The sequence below is a fragment of the Panthera uncia genome, chromosome D4, assembly GCF_023721935.1.
Source record: "Panthera uncia isolate 11264 chromosome D4, Puncia_PCG_1.0, whole genome shotgun sequence".
NCBI classification, from domain to species: Eukaryota; Metazoa; Chordata; class Mammalia; order Carnivora; family Felidae; genus Panthera; species Panthera uncia.
This window is the reverse complement of record NC_064807.1, coordinates 25939460-25956383: the sequence shown is the minus strand read 5'-3', so window position 1 is coordinate 25956383 and position 16924 is coordinate 25939460. Positions and strand designations below refer to the sequence as shown.

Genomic DNA, 16924 nt, shown 5'->3' with positions numbered 1-16924 from the left:
CATCCCATTACAGTACATAAAGATCTTCTGTTGTCCTTTTATTGCAATATATGATGTATCGTAATTCATTTAACAGTCCCGACTGAGGGACAGTGAAATTTCCTTTCTTTGCCATCAGAATCCTGCTGCAATGAATACTCTTGTGTATTAAGCACTCACTTCCCACACGTGCTCATGCAGAAAAAATAAACCCCAAGAAGCAGAACTGCTTGGCCTAAGCATCTGTGTTTTTAAATAGAGAACTGCTATTAACTTCTCTTTCATGGAAGCTGTACCAAGATACACTCCCCAAAACAGTCTATTACAGGCAATGCATTCTCATTTACGGAATACATGCATTTCAATGTGATTAGGTACACAGCAAACTGTGAAAATAACAAGACTGCACAACTTTAGTATTCTACAAGTTCTAAGGTCTGTACGATGATATCTCAAAGTGTTCGAACTAGCATTTTAAATGGTCAAGTGGAATAAGGTTTTTACTTCCTGTGATAAAGGACTAGATCATTTTTCATATTTAAAAAAAAATTTTTTTTAAAGTGTATTTATTGTGAGAGTGAGAGACCATGAGTGGGGGAGGGGCAGAGAGAGAGGTGGGTACAGAGGATACGAAGCGGGCTCCATGCTAACAGCAGAGAGCCCGACATGGGGCTCAAACTTACGAACTGTGAGATCACCTAAACCAAAGTCAGATGGCCACCGATTGAGCCACCCAGGCGCCCCTCATTCTTAATATTTTTAAGATTTATATAATTATATTTCAATATAGTAAACTACACATTAAAATAAATATTTTATATGTTAACATTTCTGAACTGTGGATCATTCTGGATCTTATTTGTGTTCTTCCTACTCATTTTACGGTTCTATGTCTTAATTTCTCCTTGCACTGATTTCTAAATTTGCACAAAAGAGCATTTACTTTCATCACATAAATTTTAAGTCTTAAAAGGCTAGGGTAAGCAAAGCCATTTAAAATCCTTGCCAAAAACACGACAGGCTTCACTATTAATACTGTTAAGGTTCATTTTTATAAACTGTCATCCAGTAGTAAGATACATATTTCCTGCCAAGCTTTTCCTCTAGAATTACTATGACTGCAGTCTTACCTCATGGTCTGGGTTTGGGATATTTTCCAGTATCATTTTTGCCTGCTGAAAGTGCTTACTAGCTGCAACATACAGTTCTGGAGACTGAGGAGGAGGGCTGTATTTATTGAGGTCAGACATTTCCTAAAAAGGGGGAAATGCTATATTATTCAAAACATGTTTAATACGAAAAACTCTAAAATACCTTTTTTAATTAAAGAATTCTTTACTGACTCATGATTTATATAGAGACACTAACGCGAATACTTGGTATATGTCCCTATTTTCCCGGTGTAATATTCAATTCTCAATCTCCATATGATCCTCATATGATCCTCATACTTAAAGTAACTCTCAATTTGATGAGTGCATCCAAAAAAAGCCAAGTAATTTTCACACTAATTAAAACTGCTCTTTTATCACCTTGTCACTGGCCCAATAATGGCTGGATTGGACCATTTTAACACAATGGCTAAGTACAAGACCTAAGGTCTAAGACGGAATGCTTTACAGTTGCTTCATGAGCCAAATCACCTTGAACTGCAGATAGTGCACCGGCGGTGGTGTCATCACACTGTTGAACGGAGCAAATCTGTGCTCATATCGAACTTGTTCACTATCAAGCTCAAACTTGGGTTTTCGAACCTTGCCATCCATGTCAAATGCTACCATGGTCTAAAGGGAAAAGAAAATGAGAAAAAAGATGATATCAACATGACAAAGCGAACATCCTTATTAATACAGAATAGAAAACAAGAAACAGCTATTTACACAGGGCTAAAACAACTTTAAGGCTCAGAAATCAGAAATAGGAAGAGAAAAACTGGCTTCAGTATTCATTATGTAATATGCCATCATTATATAAAAAATTGTCAAGTTCCAATGTTTAATATATTACTACCTTTCCAAGTGAAACTGTACCACATGCACATTATTTTTCTAGGACTTCCGCTTTCACAGTAGCTTTGAAACCTTCAAATAAAAGCTTCTAAAGAAAAAAAGTAGGATATAATATGAAAAGCGCAGGTCCTATTTTTCAAACACAAGTCCGTGCTCTGTTTTATGTATTTGAATATAAATTGCAGCAAATAATCTCTCGAATTGCCAAGCACAACTTACGAGTTAGTATGTACTACCTCCTAAAAGTGCTTTGCTTAAGCTGTGGAGCTCACCCTCTTCCTAGTATGCTCCTAAAGAAATACAAACCTCTCTCTTCCAAGAAACCTCTTCTGATCATGAACCAGAAATAAACTCTTCCTTCTCTTATTACTTGTGTCACACATGTCACCTGACCCGTCATTACCTAGACACTTGAGACAAGGATCACCTCTGATTAGACTCGGTATCCTTAAATGTACTCAGTAGAAGATATGTGACACACAGCAAGGGTGTTAAATTAACATCCGTTAATCAAATGAATTGATAATCAAACACTTGATAAACACTTGATAAACAAATTAATGAAAACTAGACTTGGGCAAAAGGTAATTTTCAAGCAGATGGTTAATAAACACAAAGGTGAAATCAGAATCTGGAAAGAATCACAGAAGAAAGCCCGTTTTAATTAAACTATGTGTTGAAAAGCAAAAAGAACTTCATTTGCGACAACTTACTTTAAACATTCCAGCGCACATATTCTGATATGCCTGGCTCATTGTGATCTCTCGGCTCAATGGGCGAACTGTAATTAAAAAGAAAATCACCCAGTCTTTTCCCCCTCCTCTCGCATTATTGCAGGAGAAAATCTAATTTAAAAAAAATCTTCCACCTTGTTTACTAAAATTAAAAATTCACAGTTTGTTCCTACAGGTTAAATTTAGTTTTATGAACAAAATCTACAAATAATAAAATATAACTGGAAGGTAAAAAGTCATATTCCCTAAAATAAGTAATACCATAAAATTCTGGTATGAAGTAATTTGGGTTTCTTTTGAATTCACCATTACAGAGACTTAACTTCTGAAATAGGAAACCCATGGCTATAGTCATTTAATAACCCACCCAAGCTGTTGAAACCCTCATGAAATACAAAGTAATATTTTATTAACATTTGGAGCAGTATCTGCACCCTTCCCTAGTGATCTCGAGGGCAGTGCCCTGGAAACATTTCTTCTTCTTCAGTTGCCCACCGCGCTCTATGGTCATCTTTCCGTGCCACTGGACCAGCACAGCTCGGGACCCACTTCCCTCCTGAGCTGTCAGCCTTCTGTCAAAAGATCAAGGATCTCCTGCTGCCTTGTGCCTTAATTTATCTTGCCTGCACACTCCACGTGTCTATTTCATCTTGTCCTAAGGCCCTCCAACACATGGAATAGCAAAGAAGTAAAAGAAAAGCAAGGGAAGGCTCCAAGGAGGCTTATGTCACTAACAGTGGGACTCAGTGTCTATCTTATACTTGGCTCAAGAGAAGATGGGTGAGAATTGAGGTGTAATGACTAATTCAACCATAACAAGGCACAGGTAGCTCTCCATCTATTTATGTGTAGAAATTAAAGTGCACTCCAATGTTAGTTACTTCTTGAATTTAAAAAGAGCCCACAGTACCTTTCTTCTTTTTCTTTGTTTTTTTACTGCTCCGGCCTTTCTGCTGCTCTTCCATTATCCTTTCCTCTGCCATTTGGGAGCCATCAGCACGACTTAACGTGGACATCAACCATGCATAAAGGAATTCAGAGAGATACCTTAAAGGGTACCAAATGTGAGTTAATGGAAGATGTCTACATGAGACAGCTTTATCACATGTATCTCTTAATAAAGAGATATTTTTAATACTGCTTTAAAAATCTTAAAAAACAAACAAACCCTGGATTATCCAATTAGATAACTGACAGATTTTACAAGAAATTAGCATTACAGATGGTTAACTTTTCCTTTCTTGTAGACTTATGTGTTGCTGGACAATGCTTAAAAATGTTTAATTTCCTACAGTGATACGCATTTTACGAACTTCTTGATAATGATGTATATGAATGCCCATTAAGCTGTTTTTTCCTTTTTACTAACTATATCAGAACACTCTTCACACCTTCAACCTATTAAGTAAATATTTTATTTTCCCATTAATTGTGAAAGAAAGCAATTAATACTGAAAAAATTTTGAATTGTAGGCATTATATACCAAAGCATTCTAAAAAATTAAGAACATTCAGGCTTATAATTTACTTGAGCTTAATCAATAAATGAAATGTGAAACAGGTAACAGTACACCCAATACTAACTTTTCAGAAGTTTAACCAACATTACATTCTCCTATGCCAGAAAAGCAGTTCAAATCTAGGATATGAATATTTATGATTATAACATAATCATAATAAACATTAAGGACCACTACTACATTAAGCTAAAATCAAAGATTTAGAAGAAATTTTATTATGATCAAGGATGAGCATTTAATTTGTATTTCCAAAATTCCCCCAAAAGTTGTAAGGCAGGTTACAATATTAAATCATTTACAAAAAAAAAAAAAATATTTTAAAGCAAAACGAAAACTAGTCAGAAGACACACCTTAGGATAAACAACATTCCTTTTTGTTGTAGCCAAACAAAACCCACACATTCGATAAATCAAAACAGCATGAACTGGCAAAAAAACCAAAAAAATCCCAAACACCTGGAATGATTTAGGTACTGTAAGTTAAACTGAATGCTATGCTTCCTGGTAGCAATGGCAAACTGGCAAACATATTTTCGTTTGGTTAAAAAAAAAAAGCATATAATTTCATATGAAAATAATTGCTGACAGTGAATTTAAGAAAGGCATTTAGAGTATCCTTTTACAGGATACAAATGAATTCCACCCCCCCCCGCAAAAAAAAGGGAAAAAAAAAAACCCCCCCCCCCCCCCATACACTACAAAACCTGAGGGTATCTTAACTCAATGAGAGGATTTCTATAGAGAACGAATGCTGCCTTCTACCTTCCAAATATCGAACCCGAGGGGCATATGAGTGAAGGAGATAATTTGGCACATGTCATGCTTTTCTTGTCAAATATCAGACATCTCAGTGAGCTTTTAAGTGCATTATCAAAATTAATACACAATCATACCTATGGAGAGTCAAAGTACCGATACTCTAGACCAGTGGTTCTCAAATTTTGATCACCGGACCAGCAGCAGTATCGCCAGAACTAGTGAGAAATGCAAATGATGGAGGCCTATCCCAGACCTGCTAAACCAGGAGCTCGATGGACTGAGAAGTGACTATGATGCACTCTAGAGTTTAAGAATCAATGTTTTCCACTGCTGATTTTTAAAGGGCCCACATGCTTTAGGGATGATATTCATGAACAATGTAACACATTTATCTTGTGAAAATGCTGGAGCCCAATGTATAATTTTGAAACTAAAAGTAGTTAAAACTAACACGAATGTAGACCACAAGGGTATTTATAGGCATAACTAAAATTTTTTTCGTTAACAAGAAATGAATCTGCTCAAATATGCAGATACGTTTCTAATAGAGTGTTTATCTGATTATCATTTATTTGCTAATTAAGAGCCCAATTCCTTGTGCCAAAAAGCATATATATATAAATTTTATTCTGAGAAATCAAGAGCACAAAAGCTTCCCAAAAGCTGACTCAAACCTTAGAGAAGGAACTTGAGCATGTTCCCCCACAAAATGTCTGGTTTGGATACTTTGTCTACTGTGAGTTAGTAACAAAACATATGCCAAGTAGCTATATTAACACCTGTTGGTAAGAGTTAGTTGTTACCTACATAAATGTCAGGGGGTATAGCAAATAATATTATTCTCGTATTACTTTAGTTCAATGTTCAAATTCAAGTTTCATAACCAAGTTAGGAGCCCTGGCAGCCATGATAACAAAACCATGTCAGCTTGGAAAATTACTTTCCTTCCTTCATAGTGATGACTCTAAGGAATACACAGTGTCTTAATTACTGTTAAATAATTCGAATAGGAGTTAAAAAGATGAACCTTATTAAGATATACTAAACTTAGCTGTTTGTGATAAGCAACACTGGTTATTTACCACCATACATGGCCAGACTGAAAAAAAGATCCATTAGCTCTCAATTTATTTTCTTTCTACGGCAGCTTTCCAGTGCCTGAAGTATTTCCAAGCATCCTCTGACTAGGTTTCTCTATTTCATCTTCAAGTGAAAGCAAAGAACTATTGGCTGAGGAGGACAGCTCTTATGAACTCCTTCAAAACTGCTGAGAGAAACCCCCAGGGTGGCAGTGTGCAACAGTTATGGCTCCCAATGATAATCTTCATTTCTTCTCAGAGGAAAGATCTGGTTCAAATTTTGAACTTTAATTCAGTTAAGTACATTCCACAGCTAGCACCTATTGTCACTGAAGTCAGAGCTAAATGTGTGTGATTTTTCTCCCTAGAAACAGAAAAAAGCTCTTCAATTAATCCATTTACTTTGGAATCACTTTTATTAATTTGGAAACAAACATTCAATGGCTGGAAAAAACATCTGTATGGTGTTAACAGCACTTGAAGATGTTCAAGATGATCTGGCTCTAATTTCTAACAGATGTTTTTCAATTGTCCCACATTAAATGAGAAAGTACCCTGAAATTATATTCTGTTCTACAGATGCTCTCTCAGATCTTCTCTACTTGCTCCCCACTACCGATTTTAATTCAAATTGTTCTCTTACCAATATATGTAGTAGTACTCGTGCATGCTGTAGAGTTCCAATTCAAAGCCACTCAGAAGATACTGGATCATAATTCGCAGGTTATGATAAAGGACCCAGGTACCTAAACAGGCCAAATGTTGCCTTTGGGGTTCCTGTTTCAACAGCATAGTGTGAAGGGCTGCATCAACCTTCTCTGCCTATCAGAATAAAATGTCATAACACGGACTTTCGTTTCAAGGTAATAAAAGAATGAAAAAAAAAACACAAACAGCTAAAAATAGCATTTAGACAGGAAATATAAAACTTGTCACTAAAGAATTTATACTTTCAAAACATTTTTTGGTTCCATTCACATTTAAACTTCCCATTTCACAATGGATAACGTTTACCTAAATGCTCCTTAAAACTAGAAAGACATTTTATAAAACAAAAATACAAAATATTGACTTTAGGCTTTTAATTATGTTATCAATTAATATTGCTGCTGATAGGAATATTAAGGTTTTCTTTTCCACAGCTACATAATAAATCAATTTATTATTTTTTTTTAATTTTAGTAATATAATTTAGTGATTCATCACTTACATATAACACCCAGTGCTCATCCCAACAAGTGTCCTCCTTAATGCCCATCACCCATTTAACCCAACCCCCTACCCACCTCCCCTCCAGCAACCCTTATTTTGTTCTCTGTATTTAAGAGTCTCTTATGGTTTGTCTTAAGATTTTTGTTAGAATGTGAACTTGCTATAAAACTATAGTTCTACACATATTTTATAATTTATCCTGATTATCAAAGAAATAATGTAAGAGGTTTCTCAGTTTGGATTATTGTTCTCTTTTTGTAAACTCTTTCTTTGATATATGGAAATGTTACATTTTAAGTTAAAAGTAAATTAATCATGCTAAAAACTTAAATAGTTAAAACGTTGTTCCAAAGAACTGTTTTTAAAAATCTGATCAAGGTAAATGAACTGCTTAATTTTAGAAGGGAGGGCAACTTGTTGGCTCTTACCTCATCCTGCAAGGTAGCAAATTCCTCAAGAATATGACCAAGCTTATCTCTCTGTCGAGCCCGATTATGTCCATGGATCTGAATAAGACTACAGAATGGCTGCAAATACATACGATTTGTTAACTGCCAATGTGAAATTTCTTGACACTAAATAAAACTAACATTCTAAGTTTTCAAAATCTAGTTTAAGGGGAAAAAATTACTGTGGAGGTAAGAATCAGGACTATGCGTATTTCTTACATAGGTATTTCTTTTTAAGGAAACTTAACACAAGATTTTATCAAGAGCCAGAAGAAAGTGGCTATTAATGAAACCTGTTTTCATATGGCAAAAATATGTTACTTCAATCTTTAGATATGTTCCCACAATTCCAAGAGAATAGTTTCCTCTTCTGAGGATCTCAAGCCATAAGCCAATGTTCAAGAGTAACATTTCTGTGCTACTTTAAATATACCAGAATAATTGTAAGGCTTAAGTAATGGCTGATACAGCTGACCTCTGAACAACACATGGGTTGGGGCACTTATATCTTGCAGAGTTGAAAATCCACATGTAACTTTTGACTCCCCCAAAACTTAACTACTACTAATAGCCAACTGCTGACTGGAAGCCTTACTGATAACATCAACAGTCAGTTAACTCCTATTTTGTATGTTATACGCATTATATGCTGTATTCTCACAAATGAAGTAAGCTAAAGAAAAGGAATTGTTATAAAGAAAATCTTAAGAAAGTACGTTTATATTTATAGTACCGTATTGAAGAAAATCTACACATGAGTGCACCTGCAAAGTTGAAACCCGTGTTGTTCAAGGGTCAACTGTTCTCTATAAACCCTAAGGTTCTTCAATTCCTAATCTATATCCTAAAATATTGTTAACACTTCACTAATCAGACAATATGCACGAATGGTAAGATGCTCTGATTTAAGAAATGAGAATCAGAAGATCCTTCAAATAGAATTGTTTTAAATTTGTACAGTTTGATAGATATTATCTCACTTGATCAATAACTAGCCTATGTATGAGGTACAGGGGCAGTATTAATACCTCACTTCTTAAAGACGGGGGAATTTATAGAAAAGTGAAGTGATCTTCCTGACAATGATAAAATGTTAATGATACAGACGAGATCTGGCCTTTTAGTTCTCCTCCTTTCACCCTCCCAAGGTGCCTTGCTATATTTTAGTAACTGGAATTAGGCCTCCCACACTGTTTCAGTTCTCCAAAAGAAATGTTTATATAATTAAATTAGAATGATTTATGATTAATTTAATCCACTACAAGATTTATATTTTTTCCTCATTACCCTATATTTGAAAAAAATTTGTGCTCCCATCTCAAGTAGTAATTTTAATTTTACTATAATCCTGTTCATTAAGGTAGCACAAAGATAAGTATCTGGGGCTGGTACAAACATTCCTTGTTCATATGGTCAAAAATAGTTTTTGTGCACATTTACAAAAAATTTTAACAACTTCTGTTTTCCCAGATGGGGGTCATAACTTAATTCTGCTTGTGTGGTCCCTGGGGGTTACAGTGAGAGGACATCAAAGGTGCCTCAGTATTTAACGACCTGCCAGGAAGACTCCACATTAGAAAGCTATCTACTCAAGTGCAAGAACAGACAGAAATTTTTCATTTTTTCGGGGAAAATGACTAAGAACTGTTGGATGAAAAAAGTAACACAAATTAATGTGACTGAAGGAATTACACCCCACAATTTTTATTTTTATTTTATTTTTTAAAATTTTATTTGAGAGTGCCTGTGTGTGAGCGGGAAAGGGGCAGAAAGAGGGAGAGAGGGAATCTCAAGCAGGCATCTTGATATAGGGCTTGATCTCATAAACCATGAGATCACGACCTGAGTCAAAACCAACAACCAGACACTTAAGCGAATGAGCCACCCAGGCGCCCCACTCCCCACAATTTGTAAAGTATCTATCACAACGATCCAAACTGCAGTTCTTACCCGAACACAGTGAGTAACAAAGGAGTCAATACAGTCCTTAGCCTGGTGATTATTATATAGGCAGCACCTGTAAGATAATGCTCATTAAAATCAAACTATTTGGCCTACAAAAAGCAGCAGGGATACCAACAGACCAAAATTGTGGAAAAAAGAGAAAATGGAACCAAATACCTTACTAAATTAAACACTGTTAGCATTAGATTAAGAAATATTTCACTATTATTGTGTTACTCGCACAACAAATGCACATTTCCAATTCTTCCAGTTCTATACTTGGACTGAGTTGGATCCAACAAGATCAAATTAACAAGGAGAGAAGAAAAATTCCAAAGTTCTATTTTCATGGCCCTATTACAATGTTATTTATTTTTCTACAACTAACACCCTCCTAGATTATACCCATAATAATAATTACAAAGAAAATGCTATACAGAATCCTAATTTTTTAAAGATGTATCCACATTTCCAACCACTGGCCCAAATCCTCACTTATACATTTCTGGCAGCTCATCCTCTATCCTCATCAAGTGAGCTCCTTGTCTCAGTTACTAAAGTGACTAAAGCCTTCCTGAGCAGTCTGGGAGGGTCTGCTACCTGCCTGGCTCTAGAGGAGCCAATTCAGCCAATTCAGGGGCTGAACAGATGGGAAGATTATTTTTGTTTCTATCCCTGAGGTCAGTGGCCTTTGCACTTAAGAACATGGGAAAAAAGCAAAGACTTTTCCCTGGCACACTGACAGGAGCAGACAACTCACTACTTCTAAGTATCTGCCATAACTGAACAATCTGACCAGAGCCTCAAAGATCAACAGAGCCACAATCATGCAATGGAAATGACAGTGCACGCAGAAGCCATGAGAAAGAGGAGGCAGAACACCAGGAATAGGTGGTGGCAAAAGAGAAGTGCTAGAAGGTCTGCTAGATCTTTAACTCCAAAGTAAGAAAGTTACTCAAGGTGATTAAAATAAAGCTCTTAAAGGAGGGAAAAAAAAAAAAAAGACGACTTTCTGGATCCCAAAATTAGGATTTTCAAATTTAAAAATTCAACAGATGAAAAGATGCTCACTTGTAGTCTTGAAGGTCAAGGAAGAACTTTCTCACATCACAGCAAAAATGACAAGAGATAAATAAAGGAAAATTACTGATCGGAAGACTTGAGGCTTTAAGGACTGAGTTCCCGACAGGTGTAGCTGAAAATCAGACACGTACATTCTGGTAAAACTCTTAAATTCCAGAAAAACCAACCAACCAACCAACCAACCAACCAACCAAACCAAACAAAACCCAGAAACTTTACAATCTTCCAGAAGAAAGTGTCCAATCACTTAACAAAGGAAAAAAAGAATTAGATCAGGATCACATTTCTTATCTCTAACACTGGAATTCTAAAACAGTGGAATAACATTTACATATTACCATGCAATGAACTCTGTCATATATACAGTCAATTCCCGGTACTCATGATAGTTCTATTCTTTAAAGCTGCTGCAGACACTGGATTAGAGAATACGGCAACATTGCCGCTAGGGTAAAATACTGGGTTAGGTTCCTGCCAGCCACTGGTGACACCATCTTCATCAACTGATCACTACATGACCTTGCATTATGTGTTTAGAGATGCTTTATGTGATGTATATTGCCAATTCATTACCAAACTCATGGCTGAGTGAAGCTTATCTAACATACATATTCTCTCTGAAAGGCATGCCACAGCCTTCTTGTGCTAAGGGACACTAGACAGCGTATCATTACAGATGGAGGTCATTTGAAACTATGAAATCACCAACAAGAAGCACAAAAATGTGAAGAACATGGCACCTAATGGAGCTGTTCACGGTATAAGAACTGAAAAAGAAGGCAGAGAGTTTCCTTATTCAGTACCGGGAGACTCTAATTTTTTTTTTTTTTTTTTTGCTGCTCTGCCCATGTCCATGAATTCAGCGAGAGCAGAGCAATGATTTGAAGGTTACAAATATATCTTAGCAAGTAAGCAAGATCTGCAAATATGGAATCTTCAAACAATGAAGGTTGAACTGTAACTAACCCTAAATAAGTAATAATAAAAGTGCTAAAGGAGACTGTTAAATAGAAAAGGGAAAGATGCAAATCAGACACAGACACTATTTCACACATATCAGATTGTCAAAAACTGAAGAGTCTGATTATGACAAAGCACGAAGTCTAAGAAAACTGGAATTCTTATACCCTGTTGTCTGGAATACAAATTGGTTAAATTATTTTGTAAAGCAATTTGGCAAAACTAGTGAGGTTGAAGATGCACATACCCTACAATCAGCAATTAATTCCAGTTCTAAGTATAGACAGCCTATGTGCACAAGGAGACATATTCAAAGAAGTTCACTACAGCACTGTTTTCAATAGTAATAAATTAGAAAGAACTTAAATGCCCATTTATAGAGAAACAACAAAACAAACTGCAACATATTCAAAGGGTGGATTTCAATGAACGAAGTATCAAACCTGTTGATTTCAAAACCCTAATGTTGAATGAAAAAATCATGTTGCAAAAGGATGTATACAGTGTGACAACATTTATGTGAAGTCTAAAAACATATAAAATAAATGGATGTATTATTTCTGGACACATATTTGGGTGAAGTGTATAAGCATTCATAAGAGACACAAACTGTAGTGCACAGCGGACACCTCTAGGACCAGAGTGGGAGGAAAGGACTGGGTGGAGTGTTGGGGAGGGGGAGTGCAGGGAGTTGGATTTGAAATGGGAGCCAGCAGCTCTCAGAATGTGGCCCAGGTTCCCCCGGTGGGGGTGGTGACTTTGGGATGCTTTCTAGGGGACAAGGTCAAAACCATGCTCACAACAGCATTAGGATGTTATTCGCCTTTGGTATTCCTTCTCTCACAAGTGTACGGTAGGTGTTTCCAGAGTCTACATGGCATGCGTTAACAGACTGAAAGCAGAAGCAGGTCAAAATGATTCAGCTATCTTCTATTAGGACAGACAGAAAGCAGATCTACAAAAATGTAAAACTGCCACTTTTATCACTAATTTTTCTTAAAAACATGGTTGTCTTCCACAAAAATGTTTCGATTAATGTAATGGGTTTCCTATTTAAAAAAATTAATAAATATTTTTAAAGTATTGTTTTAATTTCTAAAACAGTAGGTAGCAATACACATGACCCATATAAACAAAAGCTATCTGGGTCTTTAATAACTTTTAAGAATGTAAAGGGGTCCCAAGACAAAAAAGCTTAAGAACTGCTGATCTAGATGTATTTCTAATAATTTAATTCGTGAAAATTAGCTACTCCTTGATACTCAAGCTCAGCTCTACTCTAGGACATGATGTTGCTGTCGGAAGCCCGACCCTGATTCTGCACAGCTCACTCCCTCAGTTCACTCACATTTCACCACGTGCTTTCTATAACTGTGGCCTAAGAGAACTATCTATCCCCTTTATCTTTCTACAAACTCACATTATGTATTTGTCTACTGTTCAGTCTCTCCCACTGGATGCGAGGTGCCTTGTTAGCAGGTGTGTTCTTCTCTTCCCTAGAACCCAAAAAGGTTCTGGCCTGGCAACAGCAAGTACTAATTTATTATATTTATTACATAAGGGAACTGATAAAATTTATAAATTCATATAAATATGCATTAAGTATTTATCAAATTTTATCAATTCTCCAAAAGGTGAATATATAAAAACCAAAGAAAAATATTGTTTAAATGGATGGTAGTGTATGTCACTTACAAATCTGAATACTGGATGTATTTAATTACAAATTTTAAAATAATTTTTAAGTGTCTGTTTGCAGACGACATATTATGTAGAAAACTTAAAAATTCCATCAAAAAACTGTTGGACTACTTAACTGAGTAAAGTTGCAGGGTATAAAAAATCAATATACAAAAATCTGCTGTATTTCTATACACTGACAATAAACTATCAGAGAAATTAAGAAAGTAATCCCATGTATAAGAGCACCAAAAACAATAAAGTACTTAGGAACACATTTAACCAAGGAGGGGAAAGATCAGTACACTTTTGAAAACTGTAAGACACTCATGAAAGAAACTGAAGACACAAATAAACAGAAAGATATTCTGTGCTTTTGGACTGGAAGAATATTGTTAGAGTCGATCCTTACTGAAATTCAAATAGCATGTTTCACAGATATAGAGAAAACAACCCCAGAATTTATATGGGACCCCAAACACTCTGAAAACAAAGCAATCTTGAGAAAGAACAAAAAAGCTGGAGGCATCACACTCCCAGATTTCAAACTATACTACCAAAGTGACAGTATTCAAAACAGAATATTATTGGCATAAAAACAGACACATAGATCAATAAAACAGAATAGAGAGCCTAGGGGGGGAAAAAAGCATGCATATATGGTCAATTAACTTTTGACAAAGAAGCCAAGAATATACAATGGGGAAACGACAGACTCTTCAATAAGTAAAACTGGGAAAACTGGACAGCCACATGTAAAAGAAATGACAATGGACCCTTACACCATACACAAGAATCAAATAAAAATGGATTAAAGACTCACTTTTGTATGTAAGATCTGAAGTTTCTGGTATATTAGAAGAAAACATAGGGGATCAAGATTTTTTGGTTTTGCACCAAAAGCAAAGGCAACAAAAGCAAAAATAAGCAGCGGGATTACGTCAAACTGAAAAGCTTCTGCTCAGCAAACAATCAACAAAATGAAAAAGCAACCTACAGAATGGGAGAAAATATTTGCAAACCACACGCCCAATAAAGGGTTAACCAGGGAAGGGCCAAGAAAATCCTGAAAAAGAATGTAGCCAGAGGACGTGTCTTAACAAGATATTAAAACTTAAGACAAAGCCACAATAATAAGAATCATCAAAAACAAAACAAAAAGAAAACACTATCATTGGAACTGGAAAAAAATTTCAATACATAAAGGATTTCCAAGTAAAATAAAGGTGGTCTTCTTTTAATCCAGTGGGAAATGATGGTTTATATTGTAAGTGATGCTCACCCAACAGACTACCTAGAAGGAAAATCAGGTTGAACTTCTATCTTCACACCACTTAATCTTAAATGCACAAGAATAAAAATCTTTGGACAAAACCTTGAACAAAAATCTTTGGAAGTGACTAAAGGTACAACCTATGTGCTGGGGAGATTTACCTCCAACGAGAAACCTAAAATATTGGATAAAATTTAGTAGCAAAAACTACCACACAGAAGGCAAAAATTGTGATGCAAAAGAAAACTTAAGGAAAAAAAATCTGCAATGCCTATCACAAATGAAGGAGTTGAAAGATAATTTAGTCAGGACTTGTATACTATGAGGAGCTATATACTGTATGATAGATACTATTGTTTAACAATGTATATTAGATACTCATAATGTACAAACAGCTCATATAAATTTTCCAAAAAAGTAAACCACTTAAAAGTTAATGGGCAAAGGATATAAACAATTCATAGAAAAGTATTTCTAAATGTTCAATAAATATTGTATTAAATCCTCAAATTAAAGTAACAATGAGATATTGTTTCCTGCTAAACACACTGGAAAAAATTAAAAGGAGTTAGGGAATGTGCACTCTCATATACTGCTAACAGAAATACAAATTGTTACAATCTTTTAGAATGCAATCTGGTAATATCTATTATAAGTACACATGCCCCCATCCAGTAAACCCCAATGCACAGAATTCATTCACATTATGATATATTTGGCAACCATTATAAAGAATTAATTGGATCTACATCAGATCATTTGAAACACAAATTCATGATGTACCTTTGAGTGAGGGGGAAAAAAAGAATTTTAAAGACAAAAATTTTAAGAAAGCAATCCACAAAAAGTAATTAAAAGTTCATGATAAAAACAGCTTGTTTAACATGATCCCATTTACATAAAGTCAAATGTGTATCATACATCTATGTAGCACAGATCTAAGGGATCTGAGAGATCTATAGTGATGGTCATCAAAATGTTACCTCAAGGCTAAGACTTCAGGGGATTTTTATTATTTTTCACATTTTATGCACTGTCTGAACTTCAAACACGACCATATATTTATATAATAATATAAACATAATATTATATAATAATATAAACAACCAGCTTCTGGTTTCCTTTTTTTTTTAAAGCAACTTATTTACCTTCTTATTCCTTTCCTTCCCCTGCTGAATCAGTTGTCAAGCCCTATTAATTTTACCTCTGAAATGTTCCTCAGGTCTGTCTTCTTTATAATCCCAGAGTTTAATCCTTTATCATTTCTTGCCTGTAGTACCGAATTAGCCTACCTCAACACTTTGCCTCCTTTATCACTACCAGTTTGTTTCCTATTAAAAACTACGCACCATAAAAAAAATACATACTGTCCTACGCTAATTTCCTCCTAAAAACCTGAGCATTTCCTCACTGACCATAAAGACCAAATTTTACCAAAGCATTCAAAACTCGTAAGTCCCAAACTATCTTAACCATCCAACTGCCATTTATTTATTCACTCATTCAACAAAGATTCATCATGTGCTGTGTGCTAGACAGTGTTCTTGCACCTGTGATACATTAGTGAACAAAGAGCCAAAACGACCTGCCCTGACCTTGTAGAGTTCATATTCTAACGGGAGTGGGGGGAGAACGAGAGGGAAATAAAAAATGAATGCAATGAAGAATTATGTAGTGTATATATACAGCACGTAAGCACAGTGAAGGAGCAAATTATACAGCAGGTAAGAAGATCGTTGTTACAGGAGAGAGAACTATATACAGCCCAGTGCTGGGCTGAGGCAGGGGAGAGGTTGTACTTCTTAAACAGTCTGATCAAAGCAGTCCTGACTGAGATGAAGTTAAACAGACTTGAAGGCGGTGAGGCAGTCAGTCTTGGGGATTTCTGAGTAAAATGTCCTCCACCTCAGACTCTGTGTAAAGGTTGTAGGGTGAGAGTGAGCCTATATGTTCCTGGAATAGCAAGGAGGGCAGTGTGGCTGATAGGGGGAGTGGGGTAAGAGATGAGGCCAGAGAGGCATCAGGACAGGAGTCTAGACCAGAGTGTATGGGACCTCCTAGGCTCAATCATAAGGACTGTGGCTTTTATTGTGAATGAAACAGGGAATATAAGTAACACTGAGGCTGCCTGGGAATTTACCTCCTCCCAGGGTCAGTCCTTAATGGACTCGTACGTGGGTAAATTCTCAGACTCCTTTGTTTTATCCCTAACAACTCTGAGGTGCTACCCACACTATCTCCAG

The 16924-nt window shown here is 35.8% G+C and overlaps 1 protein-coding gene across 3 annotated transcripts in view; it reads right to left on the bottom strand.

The window, feature by feature from the left end:
- NAA35 (N-alpha-acetyltransferase 35, NatC auxiliary subunit) overlaps positions 1-16924 on the bottom strand; it is a 95994-nt gene that overhangs the window by 3103 nt on the left and 75967 nt on the right. For all 3 annotated transcript variants that reach the window (XM_049654097.1, XM_049654178.1, XM_049654026.1), the window contains 7 exons: positions 9692-9758; positions 7721-7819; positions 6724-6902; positions 3633-3769; positions 2702-2769; positions 1623-1763; positions 1110-1232 (listed from right to left, as the gene is read on the bottom strand). In XM_049654097.1, coding sequence (XP_049510054.1) covers positions 1110-1232; positions 1623-1763; positions 2702-2769; positions 3633-3769; positions 6724-6902; positions 7721-7819; positions 9692-9758 — 814 coding nt within the window. The remainder of the gene's footprint in view (positions 1-1109; positions 1233-1622; positions 1764-2701; positions 2770-3632; positions 3770-6723; positions 6903-7720; positions 7820-9691; positions 9759-16924) is intronic.